This window comes from Siphateles boraxobius, unplaced genomic scaffold (genome assembly GCF_051911475.1).
Source record: "Siphateles boraxobius isolate OS27281-9 unplaced genomic scaffold, OSU_SipBor_1 11, whole genome shotgun sequence".
NCBI lineage: Eukaryota > Metazoa > Chordata > Actinopteri > Cypriniformes > Leuciscidae > Siphateles > Siphateles boraxobius.
This window is the reverse complement of record NW_027508711.1, coordinates 8984232-9000387: the sequence shown is the minus strand read 5'-3', so window position 1 is coordinate 9000387 and position 16156 is coordinate 8984232. Positions and strand designations below refer to the sequence as shown.

The 16156-nt window shown below is 42.0% G+C and overlaps 1 protein-coding gene and 1 long non-coding RNA gene across 2 annotated transcripts in view; both read left to right on the top strand.

The window, feature by feature from the left end:
* Nucleotides 1-14685, top strand: part of slc47a1 (solute carrier family 47 member 1) — a 50345-nt gene extending 35660 nt beyond the window's left edge. The window contains exons 10-17 of the mRNA XM_077195309.1: nt 2738-2805; nt 2966-3074; nt 11437-11512; nt 11726-11795; nt 12067-12199; nt 13312-13406; nt 13505-13681; nt 13784-14685. Coding sequence (XP_077051424.1) covers nt 2738-2805; nt 2966-3074; nt 11437-11512; nt 11726-11795; nt 12067-12199; nt 13312-13406; nt 13505-13681; nt 13784-14095 — 1040 coding nt within the window. The 3' untranslated portion in view covers nt 14096-14685. The remainder of the gene's footprint in view (nt 1-2737; nt 2806-2965; nt 3075-11436; nt 11513-11725; nt 11796-12066; nt 12200-13311; nt 13407-13504; nt 13682-13783) is intronic.
* A 200-nt stretch (nt 14686-14885) lies between these two features.
* Nucleotides 14886-15454, top strand: LOC143701946 (uncharacterized). The gene is made up of 2 exons (XR_013190214.1): nt 14886-14969; nt 15375-15454. It is a non-coding gene; the product is annotated as an uncharacterized LOC143701946 (long non-coding RNA).
* The last annotated feature ends 702 nt before the right edge of the window (nt 15455-16156 follow it).

Sequence of the window (16156 nt, the reverse complement as noted above, 5' to 3'; positions counted from 1 at the left end):
TCTAACTAATCTATTTTTCTTTCTTTCTTTCTAACTAATCTATCTTTCTTTCCAACTAATCTATCTTTCTTTCTTTCTAACTCATCTTTCTTTCTTTCTTTCTTTCTTTCTTTCTTTCTTTCTTTCTTTCTTTCTTTCTAACTAATCTTTCTTTCTTTCTTTCTAACTAATCTATTTTTCTTTCTTTCTTTCTAACTAATCTATCTTTCTTTCAAACTAATCTATCTTTCTTTCTAACTAATCTATCTTTCTTTCTAACTAATCTTTCTTTCTTTCTTTCGAACTAATCCATCTTTCTTTCTTTCTAACTAATCTATCTTTCTTTCTTTCCAACTAATCTCTTTCTTTCTTTCTTATTGATCTATCTTTCTTTCTTTCGAACTAATCTATCTGTCTTTTTTTCTTTCTTACTGATCTATCTTTCTTTCTAACTAATCCATCTTTCTTTCTTTCTTTCTTTCTTTCTTTCTAACTAATCTATCTTTCGTTCTGTCTTTCTTACTGATCTTTCTTTCTAACTTATCTATCTTTCTTTCTTTCTTTCTTACTGATCTATCTTTCTTTCTAATTAATATATCTTTCTTTCTAACTAATATATCTTTCTTTCTAACTAATCTATCTTTCCTTCTTTCTTTCTTACTGATTTATCTTTCTTTCTTACTGATTTATCTTTCTTTCTTACTGATTTATCTTTCTTCTAACTAATCTATCTTTCTTTCTAACTAATCCATCTTTCTGTCTAACTAATCTTTCTTTCTTTCTTTCTTTCTTTCTAACTAATCTTTCTTTCTAACTAATCTTTCTTTCTTTCTTTCTTTCTTTCTAACTTTTCTTTCTTTCTTTCTTTCTAACTAATCCATCTTTCTTTCTTTCTAACTAATCTATCTTTCTTTCTGACTAATCCATCTTTCTTTCTAACTAATCTTTCTTTCTTTCTTTCTAACTAATCTTTCTTTCTTTCTTTCTTTCTTTCTTTTCTGATCTATCTTTCTTTCTAACTAATCTTTCTTTCTTTCTTTCTATCTAAATAATCTATCTTTCTTTCTAACTAATCTATCTTTCTTTCTTTCTTTCTTACTGATCTTTCTTTCTAACTTTTCTTTCTTTCTTTCTAACTAATCTTTCTTTCTTTCTTTCTTACTGATCTATCTTTCTTTCTAACTAATCTTTCTTTCTTTCTTTCTAAATAATCTATCTTTCTTTCTAACTAATCTATCTTTCTTTCTTTCTTTCTTTCTTACTGATCTATCTTTCTTTCTAACTTTTCTTTCTTTCTTTCTAACTAATCTATCTTTCTTTCTAACTAATCTATCTTTCTTTCTTTCCAACTAATCTCTTTCTTTCTTTCTTTCTTTCTTTCTTTCTTTCTTTCTTTCTTTCTTTCTTTCTTTGTTTGTTTGTTTGTTTGTTTGTTTGTTTGTTTGTTTGTTTGTTTCTTTCTTTCTTTCTTTCTTTCTTTCTTTCTTTCTTAACCAATCTATCTTTCTTTCTTTCTTTCTTTCTTTCTTTCTTTCTTCCTTACTGATCTATCTTTCTTTCTAACTAATCTATCTTTCTTTCTTTCTTTCTTACTGATTTATCTTTCTTTCTAACTAATCTATCTTTCTTTCTAACTAATCTATCTTTCTTTCTAACTAATCTTTCTTGCTTTCTTTCTTTCTTTCTAAATAATCTTTCTTTCTTTCTTTCTAACTAATCCATCTTTCTTTCTTTCTTACTAATTTTCTCTCTTTCTTTCTTTCTTACTAATCTTTCTTTCTTTCTAACTAATCTTTATTTATTTCTAACTAATCTCTCTTTCTTTCTTTCTAACTAATCTTTCTTTCTAACTGATCCATCTTTCTTTCTTACTAATCTTTCTTTCTTTCTACCTAATATTTCTTTCTTTCTTTCTAATCTTTCTTTTTTCTGACTAATCTTTCTTTCTTTCGAACTTATCCATCTTTCTTTATTTATTTATTTCTTTCTTTCTTACTTATCTATCTTTCTTACTAATCTATCTTTCTTTCTAACTAACTAATCTTTCTTTCTAACTGATCCATCTTTCTTTCTAACTAATTTTCTTTCTGTCTTTTTTTCTAACTAATCTTTCTTTCTTTCTAACTAATCCATCTTTCTTTCTTTCTGACTAATCTTTCTTTTTTCTTTCTTTCTTTCTTTTTTCCAACTAATCTCTTTCTTTCTGTCTTTCTTACTGATCTATCTTTCTTTCTAATCCATCATTCTTTCTTTCTGACTAATCCATCTTTCTTTCTTTCTTTCTGACCAATCCATCTTTCTTTCTAACTAATCTTTCTTTCTTTCTTTCTTACTAATCTATCCTTCTTTCTTTCTAACTAATCTTTCTTTTATTGAAACCAATCTTTCTATCTAACTAACTAATCTTTCTTTTCTTTCTAACGTATCATTTTCTTTCTAACTATTCTTTCTTTCTAACTAATCCATCTATCAAACTTCAAACTATTTTAAACTTCTTCAAACTCTCTGGTCCGGCTTTCTCAAGCCAACTTAAAGTTTGTCTCATCAAACTTTTTTTCTAGTTACTATTTTGTTATTGCACTGATATAAGATCCCAGGTGGAAGTGCAGTGCACAAATGTTTGATGGCTTACAAATCATCTCATAAATTGCCTTATTACTGTGTGTTTCAGTGCAATGCCCCAATCAGAGAAAAACACTCTAATTTCACACATAATTAAATAACATCCATCCCTCTTCTCATCCATCCTCATAACCAGGAATGCTCGGGGAGGTGGATCTTGGAGCTCAACATGTGTTGCTGGAGGTGGGGGCCATTACTTACATGGTAAGACAGCTTTATGTAGTGTTGAGCTCCAATACTTAGAGACTTTTAGACATTACTGCCAAAAGGCAAATGTTTTGAAAAAAAGCAACACATGCATTACAAATCATTTATTTATTTATTGTTAAATTGAATTATAGTGAATATTTGCATGTTTTAATAGTTTCCATTAGGTGTGCATGCAGCCGCTTGTGTGCGTGTGGGAAATGCGCTGGGAGCTGGAGACACTAACAGGGCTCTGATCACCAGTAAAGTGACTCTCGTGATCTCTGGTTAGTAGACTATGAAAATACCAACATAGTGCTTAAAATTAAGCCTAACTCTTTCCCCATAATTGAAGGAAATTTCCATCATTTATGAAACAAAGCTTCCCTGCCATTGACGAAAATTTCCAGATTGCCGTGTTTTCACTGTTATATGGTAGGGGTCGCTATTACACATCTTCTGAAAGAGTACTGCATCTCCTGATAAAAAACACGGGTGAAAAAGCAGAAAAAAGTGATATCATATGTAAGCATATGCATGTATAAAGTAATGCGATCATCAACATTAAACAGCATATAAATCAAAACTGCCTAATGTTACTGAATGAAATGTCGACCCAGGACGAGCTACAGGACTGCGAAGCTTGTTGATGGATGTGATCCAATCCATCTATGATTTGATCATCGTTCTGAATCCGAACCAGACATTGTCACATTTGACTTCAATTCCCAGCATTCTGTCTGTCACTGTCACTCATCATTTCATTGCACTCAGCTGTTCCCTGTAATGATTGTTCCCAGCTGTTCTGTGTTAGTCTTGTTAGATGTGTGTATATATGCCCTGTCTGTGTTAGTATGTGTACGGAGTTGTTGTATATTGTCACCACACTTCTGGCGTCTTTGAGCCTATTTCTTGTGTTTGTCTTTTATGTTTTGGATTACCTTTTTGGATTTTGACCTTTGCCTGGACTGGATTGTGAGTACAGATTACCCTTTAATAAATTACCTGCTATTGGATCTCTCCCTCTTCTGTGATATTCGTGACAGAACGACTCCGTCTGTCCCAGATCCAGTGGTATGTTTCCTTATATCTCTTCCCCCGGCCACCGAGTGGGAGAGAAGGGAGTTTTTTAAGGGGACCCGGTTGGTCAAGTTTTGCAGGTCCCGTGGAGGTCACAGTGGAGGAGGTAGTCGGAGGATGATCTCTGTTACGGTGGTCCCGGTTCCGGTGGTCCTGAGTCAGGTGGTCCGGAGAAGGAGACACAGCCCGTCTGCCCAGTCAGAGACTGTTCACGTTCCATCTGTCCAGTCAGATACTGTTCACGTTCCGTCTGCCTTCCTGGACCTGGACTATCTCGAGCGTCTGGCTCGGATCCTGGACATGCTCGTGTCTGCAGTTCCTGAGCCAGAGCCCGTTCACGTTCCGTCTGTCCAGTCAGAGACTGTTCACGTTCCGTCTGCCTTCCTAGACCTGGACTATCTCGAGCATCTGGCTCGGATCCTGGACATGCTCTTGTCTGCTGTTCCTGAGCCAGAGCCCGTGTCTGCTGTTCCTGAGCCGGAGCCCGTGTCTGCTGTTCCTGAGCCGGAGCCCGTGTCTGCTGTTCCTGAGCCGGAGCCCGTGTCTGCTGTTCCTGAGCCGGAGCCCGTGTCTGCTGTTCCTGAGCCGGAGCCCGTGTCTGCTGTTCCTGAGCCGGAGCCCGTGTCTGCTGTTCCAGAGCCGGAGCCAGTGTCTGCTGTTCCAGAGCCGGAGCCAGTGTCTGCTGTTCCAGAGCCAGAGCCAGTGCCTGTTCCAGAGCCAGAGGCAGAGCCATTGCCTGTTCCAGAGCCGGAGGCAGAGCCAATGCCTGTTCCAGAGTTGGAGGCAGAGCCAGTACCCGTTCCAGAGCCGGAGGCAGAGCCCGTGCCGTCTGCCTTCTTGGATCTGGACTATCTGGAGCGTCTGGCTCGGATCCTGGACATGCCCGTGTCTGCTGTTCCTTTGCCAGAGCCCGTGTCTGCTGTTCCTGAGGCGGAGCCCGTGTCTGCTGTTCCTGAGGCGGAGCCCGTGTCTGCTGTTCCTGAGGCGGAGCCCGTGTCTGCTGTTCCTGAGGCGGAGCCCGTGTCTGCTGTTCCTGAGGCGGAGCCCGTGTCTGCTGTTCCAGAGCCGGAACCAGAGCCAGTGCCTGTTCCAGAGCCGGAACCAGAGCCAGTGCCTGTTCCAGAGCCGGAACCAGAGCCAGTGCCTGTTCCAGAGCCGGAACCAGAGCCAGTGCCTGTTCCAGAGCCGGAACCAGAGCCAGTGCCTGTTCCAGAGCCGGAACCAGAGCCAGTGCCTGTTCCAGAGCCGGAACCAGAGCCAGTGCCTGTTCCAGAGCCGGAACCAGAGCCAGTGCCTGTTCCAGAGCCGGAGCCAGTGTCTGCTGTATCTGAGCCGGAGCCATCATCTGTTCCTGAACCAGTGTTTGTTTCTGTGTTTGTCTCTGTTCTTGTGGCTGTTTCAGTTTTGGTGTCTGTTCCTGAGCCGGTGTCTGTTCCTGAGCCGGTGTCTGTTCCTTTTCCTGAGCCGTGGTCGCCTGAGTGGTCGTCTTCGCCCTGGTCGTCGCCGCCATGGCCACCCGATGGGTCTTCACCTTCGCCCTGGCCACCCGATGGGTCTTCACCTTCGCCCTGGCCGCCCGGTGGGTCTTCACCTTCGCCCTGGCCGCCCGGTGGGTCGTCTGCTTCGCCCAGGCCGCCCGGTGGGTCGTCTGCTTCGCCCAGGCCGCCCGGTGGGTCGTCTGCTTCGCCCAGGCCGCCCGGTGGGTCGTCTGCTTCGCCCAGGCCGCCCGGTGGGTCGTCTGCTTCGCCCAGGCCGCCCGGTGGGTCGTCTGCTTCGCCCAGGCCGCCCGGTGGGTCGTCTGCTTCGCCCAGGCCGCCCGGTGGGTCGTCTGCTTCGCCCAGGCCGCCCGGTGGGTCGTCTGCTTCGCCCAGGCCGCCCGGTGGGTCGTCTGCTTCGCCCTGGCCGCCCGGTGGGTCGTCTGCTTCGCCCTGGCCGCCCGGTGGGTCGTCTGCTTCGCCCTGGCCGCCCGGTGGGTCGTCTGCTTCGCCCTGGCCGCCCGGTGGGTCGTCTGCTTCGCCCTGGCCGCCCGGTGGGTCGTCTGCTTCGCCCTGGCCGCCCGGTGGGTCGTCTGCTTCGCCCTGGCCGCCCGGTGGACTTTCTTTTTTGCCCTGGTTCCTGGTTAAGCCCTCACCCTTTGTTCCTGTCTCCCTTCACGGACCCTCCACCATCCCTCCCCCTGATCCTCCACCGTTCCACATCCCTCCTGAACTGTTGTGTTTTAGTGTTGTCGTGGAGCGTCTGGTAGCCGCTCCGTAGAGGGGGGGGTTTGTGTCACAGTGTCTGGTTGTGTTCCCTTGTCTATCACTAGAGGTCCTCGTTCTCACGGTGTCCTTCACATTTGACTTCAATTCCCAGCATTCTGTCTGTCACTGTCACTCATCAGTTCATTGCACTTTGCTGTTCCCTGTAATGATTGTTCCCAGCTCTTCTGTGTTAGTCTTGTTAGATGTGTGTATATATTCCCTGTCTGTGTTAGTATGTGTACGGAGTCGTTGTATATTGTCACCACACTTCTGTCGTCTTTGAGCCTATTTCTTGTGTTTGTCTTTTATGTTTTGGATTACCTTTTTGGATTTTGACCTTTGCCTGGACTGGATTGTGAGTACGGATTACCCTTTAATAAATTACCTGCTATTGGATCTCTCTCTCTTCTGTGTGTGATTCGTGACAGACATAGTCTTTGGCAAAAACGCAATATTTTTGCTCAACATGTTGCTTTTTTAATGTAGCTTGCCCACATCACATTCAAGTGTTAGAATGTAGCCAACAACAAAAGGCTTAGATTAAAATGTTTTTGTTTTTTATTCGTCATCAGTGTTGGGGAGTAACTAGATACATGTAACAGCGTTACATAATTTAATTAGAAAAATAGTATCCTAACTGTAATCCATTACAAATACTGAGAAAAAATCTGTAATTAAATTACAGTTACTTATGAAAATGTTAACTAGGGGATTACATCTGAATATTTTCTGTAAAAAGCTAGGACATGTCGAAAAAAATGTATTTGTTGTTTTGTCTGTTTTTGATGTGCATGATACCTCCTGCAATTTAAAGGCTGTTTAGTAAAGCAATGCTATTCTGATAAAAATGCATTCCGGTGCTTGAAATTTAAAAATGATTTCATCCAGAAATCAGAAAATATTACAAAATATATTTGTCAACAATTAAAATGCTATTGACATCAAGGGTTTCAATCTCAAACCTGAGGAAGCATCTGCAGGTATGAAACTTAGCCTATAGTTAACTGTTAGCAGTCATTAAATAAAGTAGGAAAGGCATTGCCCACTCCCGCCTGCCACACCATGCTACTAATGTGTATTCAAGGCTGATTTTAGCTCTGTATTGCTTGGTGCATATCCAGTAGTTTAAACATGTTAATCTCCATTCATTACAAATTAGCTAGTCTGTTTGCTAGCTAAAGACGTTTATTCAAGTTCCCTTTCGAACTTAACAATACCTCATCGACGCTATGGGGAATGCCTCAGGCGTGACAGGTGTCTGAAATCACTATCAAATCACGTCAATCACATGGACCGGTGACAGCCCGTGAATCATTAGCGTGAATGATTAATGTGCGAGCTGGAAGTATATAAGGGCGCCTTGCAAACATGACAAACCATCTCATCGGCTTGAGGGACTGTCTGTATGAAAATGCTACTCAAAGAAACGGTAAGAGAAAGAACATGAAATGTACAGCGAGCTGCGCGTTTCCTGCCTGGGAGAAGAGCGCGCACGGAAGATTCTCGAGGGAACCCTCTGTGCAAACAGTGAGGGTTTTTATTTAAAAAACGCTCCGCTCTCGTTTTGCCCTCTTCTCGAATGAAGGGGGTTCTAAGTCTGGTCCTCTTGGTCCAGGTCCCGCTCGTGCCGAGGCAGAGCGGCGACTTGCATCATGGGCTCCCAGATAGAGCTCGTCGATCACCTTGAGAGGGCTGTAAACCTCTCAGATGATTTGACGGCTGACGAGGGCGAACTACAGGTCGATGATGAGGATTTTTCACCGACGGTTTCTTGCAGTTGCTGCTCTTCAGGACGAGCACGAGATGGCTGAGGAGGTTTATAATCAGGTAGATCCTGAACCCTCTCAGCCACCCTGCCCCGTGTATGCAGAGCTGGCGGATGTTGTGGAGCGCGCTGCCGGCAGGCTGTAGCTTCCATGGCAACACGCTAGAGGAGAGACCGCTTGCAGTAAAATCGACGATCGGTTTCTCCCCGGCCATACACCACCAGCTCAGGTGAGCCTTCCAGTGCTTCCTGATCTTCACACAGAGATCGAGAGGGCATGGAAGAGCCCATACTCTGCCCGTATTCACCAACATCAGCGGGTTAGTTTCACTGATGTTGAGGGGATCGCAGAGCATGGGTATGTGTCGATGCCGCCCATTTGACGAGTCGTTTGCGAACTATCTCGTGTCTGAGCAGGCGTCGACACTGAGAGCTCCAACCATGCAATCCAAACCGCTAAAGACAACAGCGCATTTGAATGGCAGAGCATACACAGCAGCGGTTCAGGCTGGTGCTTCCCTGCACAACATGGCGGTGCTGCAGGCATACCAGGCCAACCTGCTGCAGGATCTCGACCAGGGGGCAGGGATGTCCCCTGAGGCGGTTACTGAGCCGCGCCGAACCACGGATCTTGGGCTCCAAGCCACCAAACAAACTGCTGCCGCAATCGGTCGGTCGATTGGTGGCGATGGTGGCCACGGAGAGACATCTGTAGTTAAAACCTGGCCGACGTCGGGGAGAAAGAGAAGGCCTTTCTCCTCGATTCGCCGGTTTCGCCCTCTGAACTCTTTGGCACCTCCATGGAGGCGGTGCTTGGGAAGTTAAGGGAGGCGAAGGCGCGCTCAGCTGCTTTTAGGACCTGCATACCGCTGAGATACAGTTCCACGCCCAGGGAGGCAGGAGGGCCTGGCCCTTCACGGTCCGATGACCGTAGACATGGCCAGAAGGCCAGTGTCGCCTCTCGTGCGCCCCCTCTGTGGAGGAACAGGGCGCAGAAGAGGCGTGACTCCCGCAAGAAGAGGGATCCGAGGGAGGTTATCCAGCGCAAGCGCACACAGCGCCGCTGATGGATAATATCCCAGGAGGGCTTCATTACATCACAGCCCTCTCTTCTCTTCTGACTCCCCAGACATTCATTACATCAGGCCTGGGGCTGGGCCTATGATAAGAAAGATGTTCCAATGGCCCGCCTAGGCTTGGTTAGTAGAAACGCCTCTTTCAGTAATGTAAAGTGGTGGACCCCAGGTTCATAAAGAACTATCTGGCAAGTCTTCATTCCGCACGCGCAGGTGAGCTGACTGGTCTTTTTAAGAGTAATTTTTTGTGAATTAAAATTCCGAAATTTATCTCTCTACAGACCTCGTTCCCTGTATAGAGCTATGGGGTCATGTCAAGTTAATAAGGTAAGAGAAGTTTCCTGGATTATTAGGGCCCTGAAGTTCCCCTTTAGGTGGCCAGAACGATAACTATGTTAGCCTTCGGGCTGTTAGCCACCTCAGGGTAGAGTAGTTGGTCTCTCTCTCTTAGAATTTTTTACTTAGAGTGTTGACTGCCGCTAGAGCTTCAGATAGATCTTATGTCCAGCCCATGGGACCGTTTGACTTCTTCCTGGGTATTTCGCCCCTTGAGCTCTGTTTGGGTTTTCATTAGGCTGAGTGATTCTGCAGCCCTTTGTATGGAATAATACAGACTATATTCCTTAGTAGGCTGTGGCTCTGAGCCCTCAGATAGATCTATGCTTGCAGGCTGACCCTCACCAGGGCCGTCTCTGTAGCTGGCCTAGGCTGTGTGGGTATAAAGGCGTGCGGGTATAAAGGCTCCTCTGAACCTTCACTTTGTGAATGTAGGTTTCTAGCATCCCTGTATAAAAAGCCTCCTCCCATGGGAGTCGTTAGGCCAAGGCCCGCCCCCTTCTCTGCATTCTGGGGTGACTAGAGTAATGCAGCGTGGTGCAGAGGATGGTTTATAAGGACATGGTAGGCCGCAAACAGGCCTCCGTGGTATATATGTCTTTATTGAGCAGGGTTTCTTTTGCTTCACGAAGAAGACTAGGTCTCCTGCCCGACCCTGCCGTGCAGAACTGGCCTACGGATTTAGGCTGCTAGTATAGGCTTCACTCACCTCGCTGAGCTACTGCTCGAGCGCTGGGTTGTAGGTGGTTGGCTTTCATTCAAGCCCCACTCCCCTAGGTTGGGCACAGATACATTTCTGTCACCCCTAGAACCGCTGGCAGGCCCGCACCCTGGTAACCTCAGGGTGAGGTGTGAGTATTTCCCTGTGATACAGGGTAGGTCTGAGCACTTCACTCCCAGTTCTGTTTTTATCCTACCTCGCACCACTATGGCTCGGGTTGAGTATGAAGCAAGCCTTCACTTCTTCTTTGGTCGAAGTACGCTCCCCTGAAGCCAGAGCATTGTCCTGAGCGGACGCCCATGCATAGATGGTAGGCCCCTTACTAACTGGGGCCTACGTTGAGGCAGAGTGGCGTATTTTGTACTCCCCTTGTTTTAAGGGTGCTAGCATTCTTTCGGTGTACACTGCCATGGGCAATGTGATTAAGCACCAGGATGCTGTACCCGCTGTGTAAATAGCTTATCTGCCAACGAAGGCTGCGCCATTAGGTAGTAGGCCTCAGCAGGCCTCCTTGATTGGACAGCCCCCAAGAGGGCGCTGTAGGCCAGCTCACTTTACGTGGTTGGCCTTGGTGGTTCGGGCAGTTGACTCACTGATGGGTAGTAGGCCTTAAACAGGCCTCCTCGGGGGTGAGTCCCAACATTGTAGGACATACCTTATAGCGCTACTGGAAGCCCATTAGTAAAATATGCTTGTGTAGTATGGTTCCCAACAGTGTATGTTATAGCAGAATGTGACTTGGTATCAGCTTGTAGGCCGGGCCAGGCCTTCCTGTTAGGCCCTTATATACTTCCAGGTCGCACGTTAATCCTTCACGCTAATGATTCACGGCTGTCACCGGTCAATGTGATTGTCGTGATATGATAGTGATTTCAGACACCTGTCACGCCCGAGGCGTAAATAATTTGTAAAATATTTATTTTATATTAAAAAATATATTAATAAAGTATATTTGATTTTATGTAAATTATAACTTCCATAACTTTTTCATACTTTAATTTATTGAAGTGCTTTCACTTCAGTAATAATCTGCTGATTGTTTTCTTTAAAACAAGACCAAACTTAGGTCTGTATTCCAAAGCATTCTTGAATTACAACCATTTAAGTTTGTATAGTGCATTTTAATGTCAATTATCAAAAGTAAGGGGTTAAGTAATTACATTACTTATTGCATTATAAATAGGGTAACTTGTAATCTGTAACCTATTACATTTCCAAAGTAACTTTCCCAAAACTGGGTGTCATACAGATGTCGATGAAAAGGGAGGGAGATTACGAGGACACATGAACTTTTACAAAAATAAAGCGTGCAAGGATAAATCAAAATAAATACTGCAATATTCCATAAAAAAAGAATTGTTATGTTTGATTTCATGGTGAACATATAGGTATCTAGAAGAAAATATAATTTAAACCTTTTCATTGCAGGAGTTTTGGCTGTTTTACAGGGAATTGTGATGGGTTGCTCAAAGTCAGTAGTGGGCTACATCTTTACCTCTGACGAGTAGGTTTTTTTCCCATTATAGCATACTGTATACACATGTATTGGATTTTGATAAAACAGAGATTATTATGGATTTATCATGTGATATTATATAGTATTATGACCTAATTTTCTGCATAAGAAATAACAAATAAAAACACTGAATAAGAGCAATAAGAGTGAAGCTTTTCTTCTATTGTTTTGCAGTTCTCACTTCTTGATTTAATCTAACAGGAGCATAGTGAAGATTGTCTCGGAAAATCTCACCCTTTACGTCTTCCTGCAGTTTTTTGATGCTCTTGTGGTAGGTTTGAAATGTTTTAACATGTGTATTCGTTTAAAGGAAGGCAACATTAATGAATCATTGGTGGCATTATGCGATCTCTTGTAATGCCTAATGATGATTTTCATCATTATATGACTCTAGGTGGGATTATACTGTAGTGATAATGTCACAATTAGACTATAAGTTTACTAGGGAATGAAACCTGGTTCTGTGAAATGACATAATTCACTGATTACTGTGAAGTGTCTGGTTCATATTTGTAAGACAGACTGATTGTGTTGTGTTTTAGTGTGTGTGTTCAGGGATTCTTCTGGGTGCTGGGAAGCAGAAGATAGCAGCACTTTCCAACTTGATCTGTTACTACTGCATTGGGTTACCAGTGGGAATATCACTGATGTTTCTGGCCGAGCTCAGGATACTTGGTACACCTTTTCGCATGTCCTGATTTTGCATAGTTAGACGCGTTCCTTGATCAACATATTTTGTTGATCCAGGAACAACATTTAGTCCTAACCATATCCCTACCCCTAAACCTACCCATAAACTATCCCAAAAATCAGAGGGAAATTATAGGTGAATAACAAAGATTTTGAAGCATATAACCCTCATCGTCTAAACTTGACATAAACCGTAAACTAATCCCTCAAATCTGATTGGCTGATTGGAATGTTGTTCCAGGATCAACAAAGATGTTGAAAAAATTAATGAAAAAACTAATGTCAGGCCAATAAAGATCTTTAATTTAATTGATATATGTGATAACCCCAATTTTGATAGTAATACAACATTATTATGATCAATTTCAGCATTCTTGTGATTTGTGTCACTGTTCAAAAAAAATTTTTTTTAGCACCAAATCAGCAAATTAGAATGATTTCTAAAGGATCATGTGGTACTGAAGACTAAATTCAGCTTTTGCCATCACAGGCATAAATTACAATTTTAAAATATATTTAAATAGAAAGCAGTTATTTTAAATTGTAATAATATTGTTTTAATGTATTTTAGGTCAAATAAATGCAGCTTTGGTAAACATAAGAGACTTCTTTCAAAAACATTAAAAAGATCTTACTGACCCCAGACTTCTAAACACTATACTGTATATGCACTTGAGATATTAATCTAACAAACCCATTAAAACACATTTTGTAATAATTATAATAAAGTCATCAATTTATGTTTTTCTAAAACTAATTTCAATACATTAAGTGCATCTAAACTTGTGATTTTTAAAGATTTTTAAATAAACATTTTGATATAAATTGCTCACCCTCATGTTGTTACAAATCCATAAGACTTTTGTTCATCTTCTAAAAAGAAATGAAGATATTTTTAATTATTAGGTAAGTAATTGCTGACAGATTTGTTTTTTTATTTTTGGGTGAATTAACTATTTAATGTAGATTCAGATCTCTGGTCACATAGTATATTTTCTCTTAAATCCAGCGATGTAATAAAATGCAGGTTGCATTTGTTTATCTGTTACCTGTTCTAAGCCTGAAACACATCTCATTTTCATTTCCCACTCATTCAGGTCTGTGGCTTGGTCTCTTGATTTGTGTCATTATTCAAACATGTTTCTTCACCACTCTCACCTTCAAGCTCGACTGGAAGAAAGCGACAGAGCAGGTGGGACATGACAAATCAAACTCACATGGTCAAGCCAAGCTGCCATCCTGGAAGGCTGTTGAAATATGTTTGATAATGTTGACTAATATCTTCCTTAGGCCGTGAAACGTGCAGGCAAACATGCAAAAGTAGTGTGTGTCCAAAAGGCGCCGGCAATAGGACAGTCAGTCATTGATACGCTAGTTTCTGAAGGGCAGGACAGCGCAGAGCAAACACCTGATTTTGGAGCTTCAGCAAGTATACCTGAACCTTGGGATGACATAAATGGAAACAAAGTAATTGCTACATTGATGACGTCTGTCCTGAAATATAAAACTATACTAAACACAAATCCCTGTGGTGATAACTTTATTTATATATTTTTTTTGCTACTTTAGGCCCAGCTAACAAGTAATAGCTCTGAAGCGGCCGGCTATGAACAAGTTAGTACCCAGGAGCAGGGTAAACTAGTGATGGAGAGTGAATCCGGAGAAGCTCCACCTAAAGTCTTGCTCTCTACGAACCAGCTTGTGCTTAGACGAGGACTCACACTATTGACCACCATCCTGATCCTGATAGCTGGAATTGCTGTGCGTGTAGCTTGTCCTCTTCCCGAAAGTTTTATTCGACATCAGAGCAACCTGACAATGGATTCAAACATTTTTTCCACCCATAACACCTTCCTCAACACCACAGCAAGCTCACTCTAACTTGATCCATCTTACCATGGCCCCAATTAAAAAAGAAAAAGAAAAAAACGCGACCATGGTTGGGTCAATCCATCCAATCTATAAAAGGAGGACATCAGCGAATCAGCCAATACAGGCAAAATTGCATTTGTCAGTATTATTTAAGAGAAAAAAATATTACATCTCTGCCAGCCCGTAGGCTTACAGAAGGGGATTTCTCTGAACGTACAATATGGACAAATTTTCTGGGCCAAAATACAGTTGGTGTGTATATATTAATTTGTCCAATCGCTCTGAGTGGATGTCCTTGAACTACATTCATTCATGCAGAGGAGGTAAATAAATAATTGACAACGGGCCGTTGAATTATTAGAAAAATAATGCATACCCGAGCGGGTAATGCAGCCACAACGCAAAGCGGATAGATTGTTACACATCGAGTGTGAATAAATTTTCAATAATTCAACGGCCCAAAATCAATTATTCTGCTTATGCTACGGTTACCACACCTCAAAACATTGTTTAGATGATGTACTTCAAGACATTTGTCAGGTTTTTGTCCTTAAAACGTTCTTGTGTGTTGAAATAATTTCTTGAACATTTAATTCCTATCCTCCTTTGTGTAAGGAACTCAGCTTTTTGGAAATATTAATAATCAATAATATCTTGTTATTATTAATTATAAATGTAGAATAGAGTCATACTATTCAGTAGCCCTCTGCTTGTTTCCATGGCAAGGACCCACCCAATCTCACCTGATCTCACTTCCTCCTAATCAATGGTTCACTTTATAAGCCCCACCCATTCCTTTGTTCTGCCTGGCAGCAACACAAACCACATGTGAGGACCCTCAGTCTCTGTGATTCAGATACTATCCATGGTTGTGCGTGATAAAGTGAGTTATTGCTTTCCATATTTGCTGTATCTTAATGGTTATCTGTAAATTTGATGGGATTGAATGCTTGACTAGTATACATACTAGTAGATCCTATATTCCTCTCATACTGATTGTTTGCTTTAGACTACGGATATCACATTGTGTGTAAGTGCGCAGTGCACATAGTTTGTTAATTGTAGTTCTATAGGAAAGGCACAAAACAGTATAACCTAACTGAGACCATGATGGAATTACTATATGTAATTGTTAAATGAATGTCTTTGGTATGTAGTATTTCTTTATTTCTGTAGTGGTAGGCCTACCCTTCACCCTCTTTGGTTCGTGTACAAATGTTTAGTGTCATGTTATATATTGTTTTATTGTATTGTAATTCTTGTGTTTCCTTGTTTATCATTTTTGTAGAAAAAACCATAACCGTCAAGCCTCATCATCTCACGTTGCTCCTCATGTGTGAACAGTGGCAATAAATGGCTTAAACGGAATCCTTTGTCCCTTCTTCATTCTTATCGATGTACCATGGTGATGCTCAAACTCCTGTGAACCAAAGCTAGATAGATTTTACATAAATATTTGGGTCAGTTAATTGGATTAACTTGATGTGGCTGAATTAATATTACAATAAATTAATCAGTTCTTCCAACGAACTATTTTGATTATTAATTTATTCTAATAAAGGGTATCTTCCATGGCCACCGAAGAATAATTATTTCTTCGCCTGTACAGTACTTTGAGCCAGTAGCAAAAACCGTGATCGTAAAGTGACTTGTATTGCAAACAAAACAGAACCAAATACATATTATGTACAAGTTTTATTAACTAAATATAGATATTTATATGAATATAAATAAACTAAACAACATACACACATGAATACATAAATATGTTAGTGATAGGATAAAATTGGAAACCGGAAGAGGGTCTATGAGAAGAACCATCAGAATTTCATTTTCACATTTCATTGAATTGAATACTTGCATTTGTAATGGGAACAATTCTTGAAGTTGTTGAAAATTGGAGTCGTTGATGGTTCCGGCAGTGTCAAGTGGAAGTTGGTTGAGCGTTCTCTTTCTCCAGGAACGCATGACTGGTTTGGTGAAGGCCTGGGACTCTGTTGAGGCCCCGCCGAGCACCCAGGAGAAGTGAGGAAGTCGGAAGGATGGGTGATTGGAGTCGTTGTTGGTTGG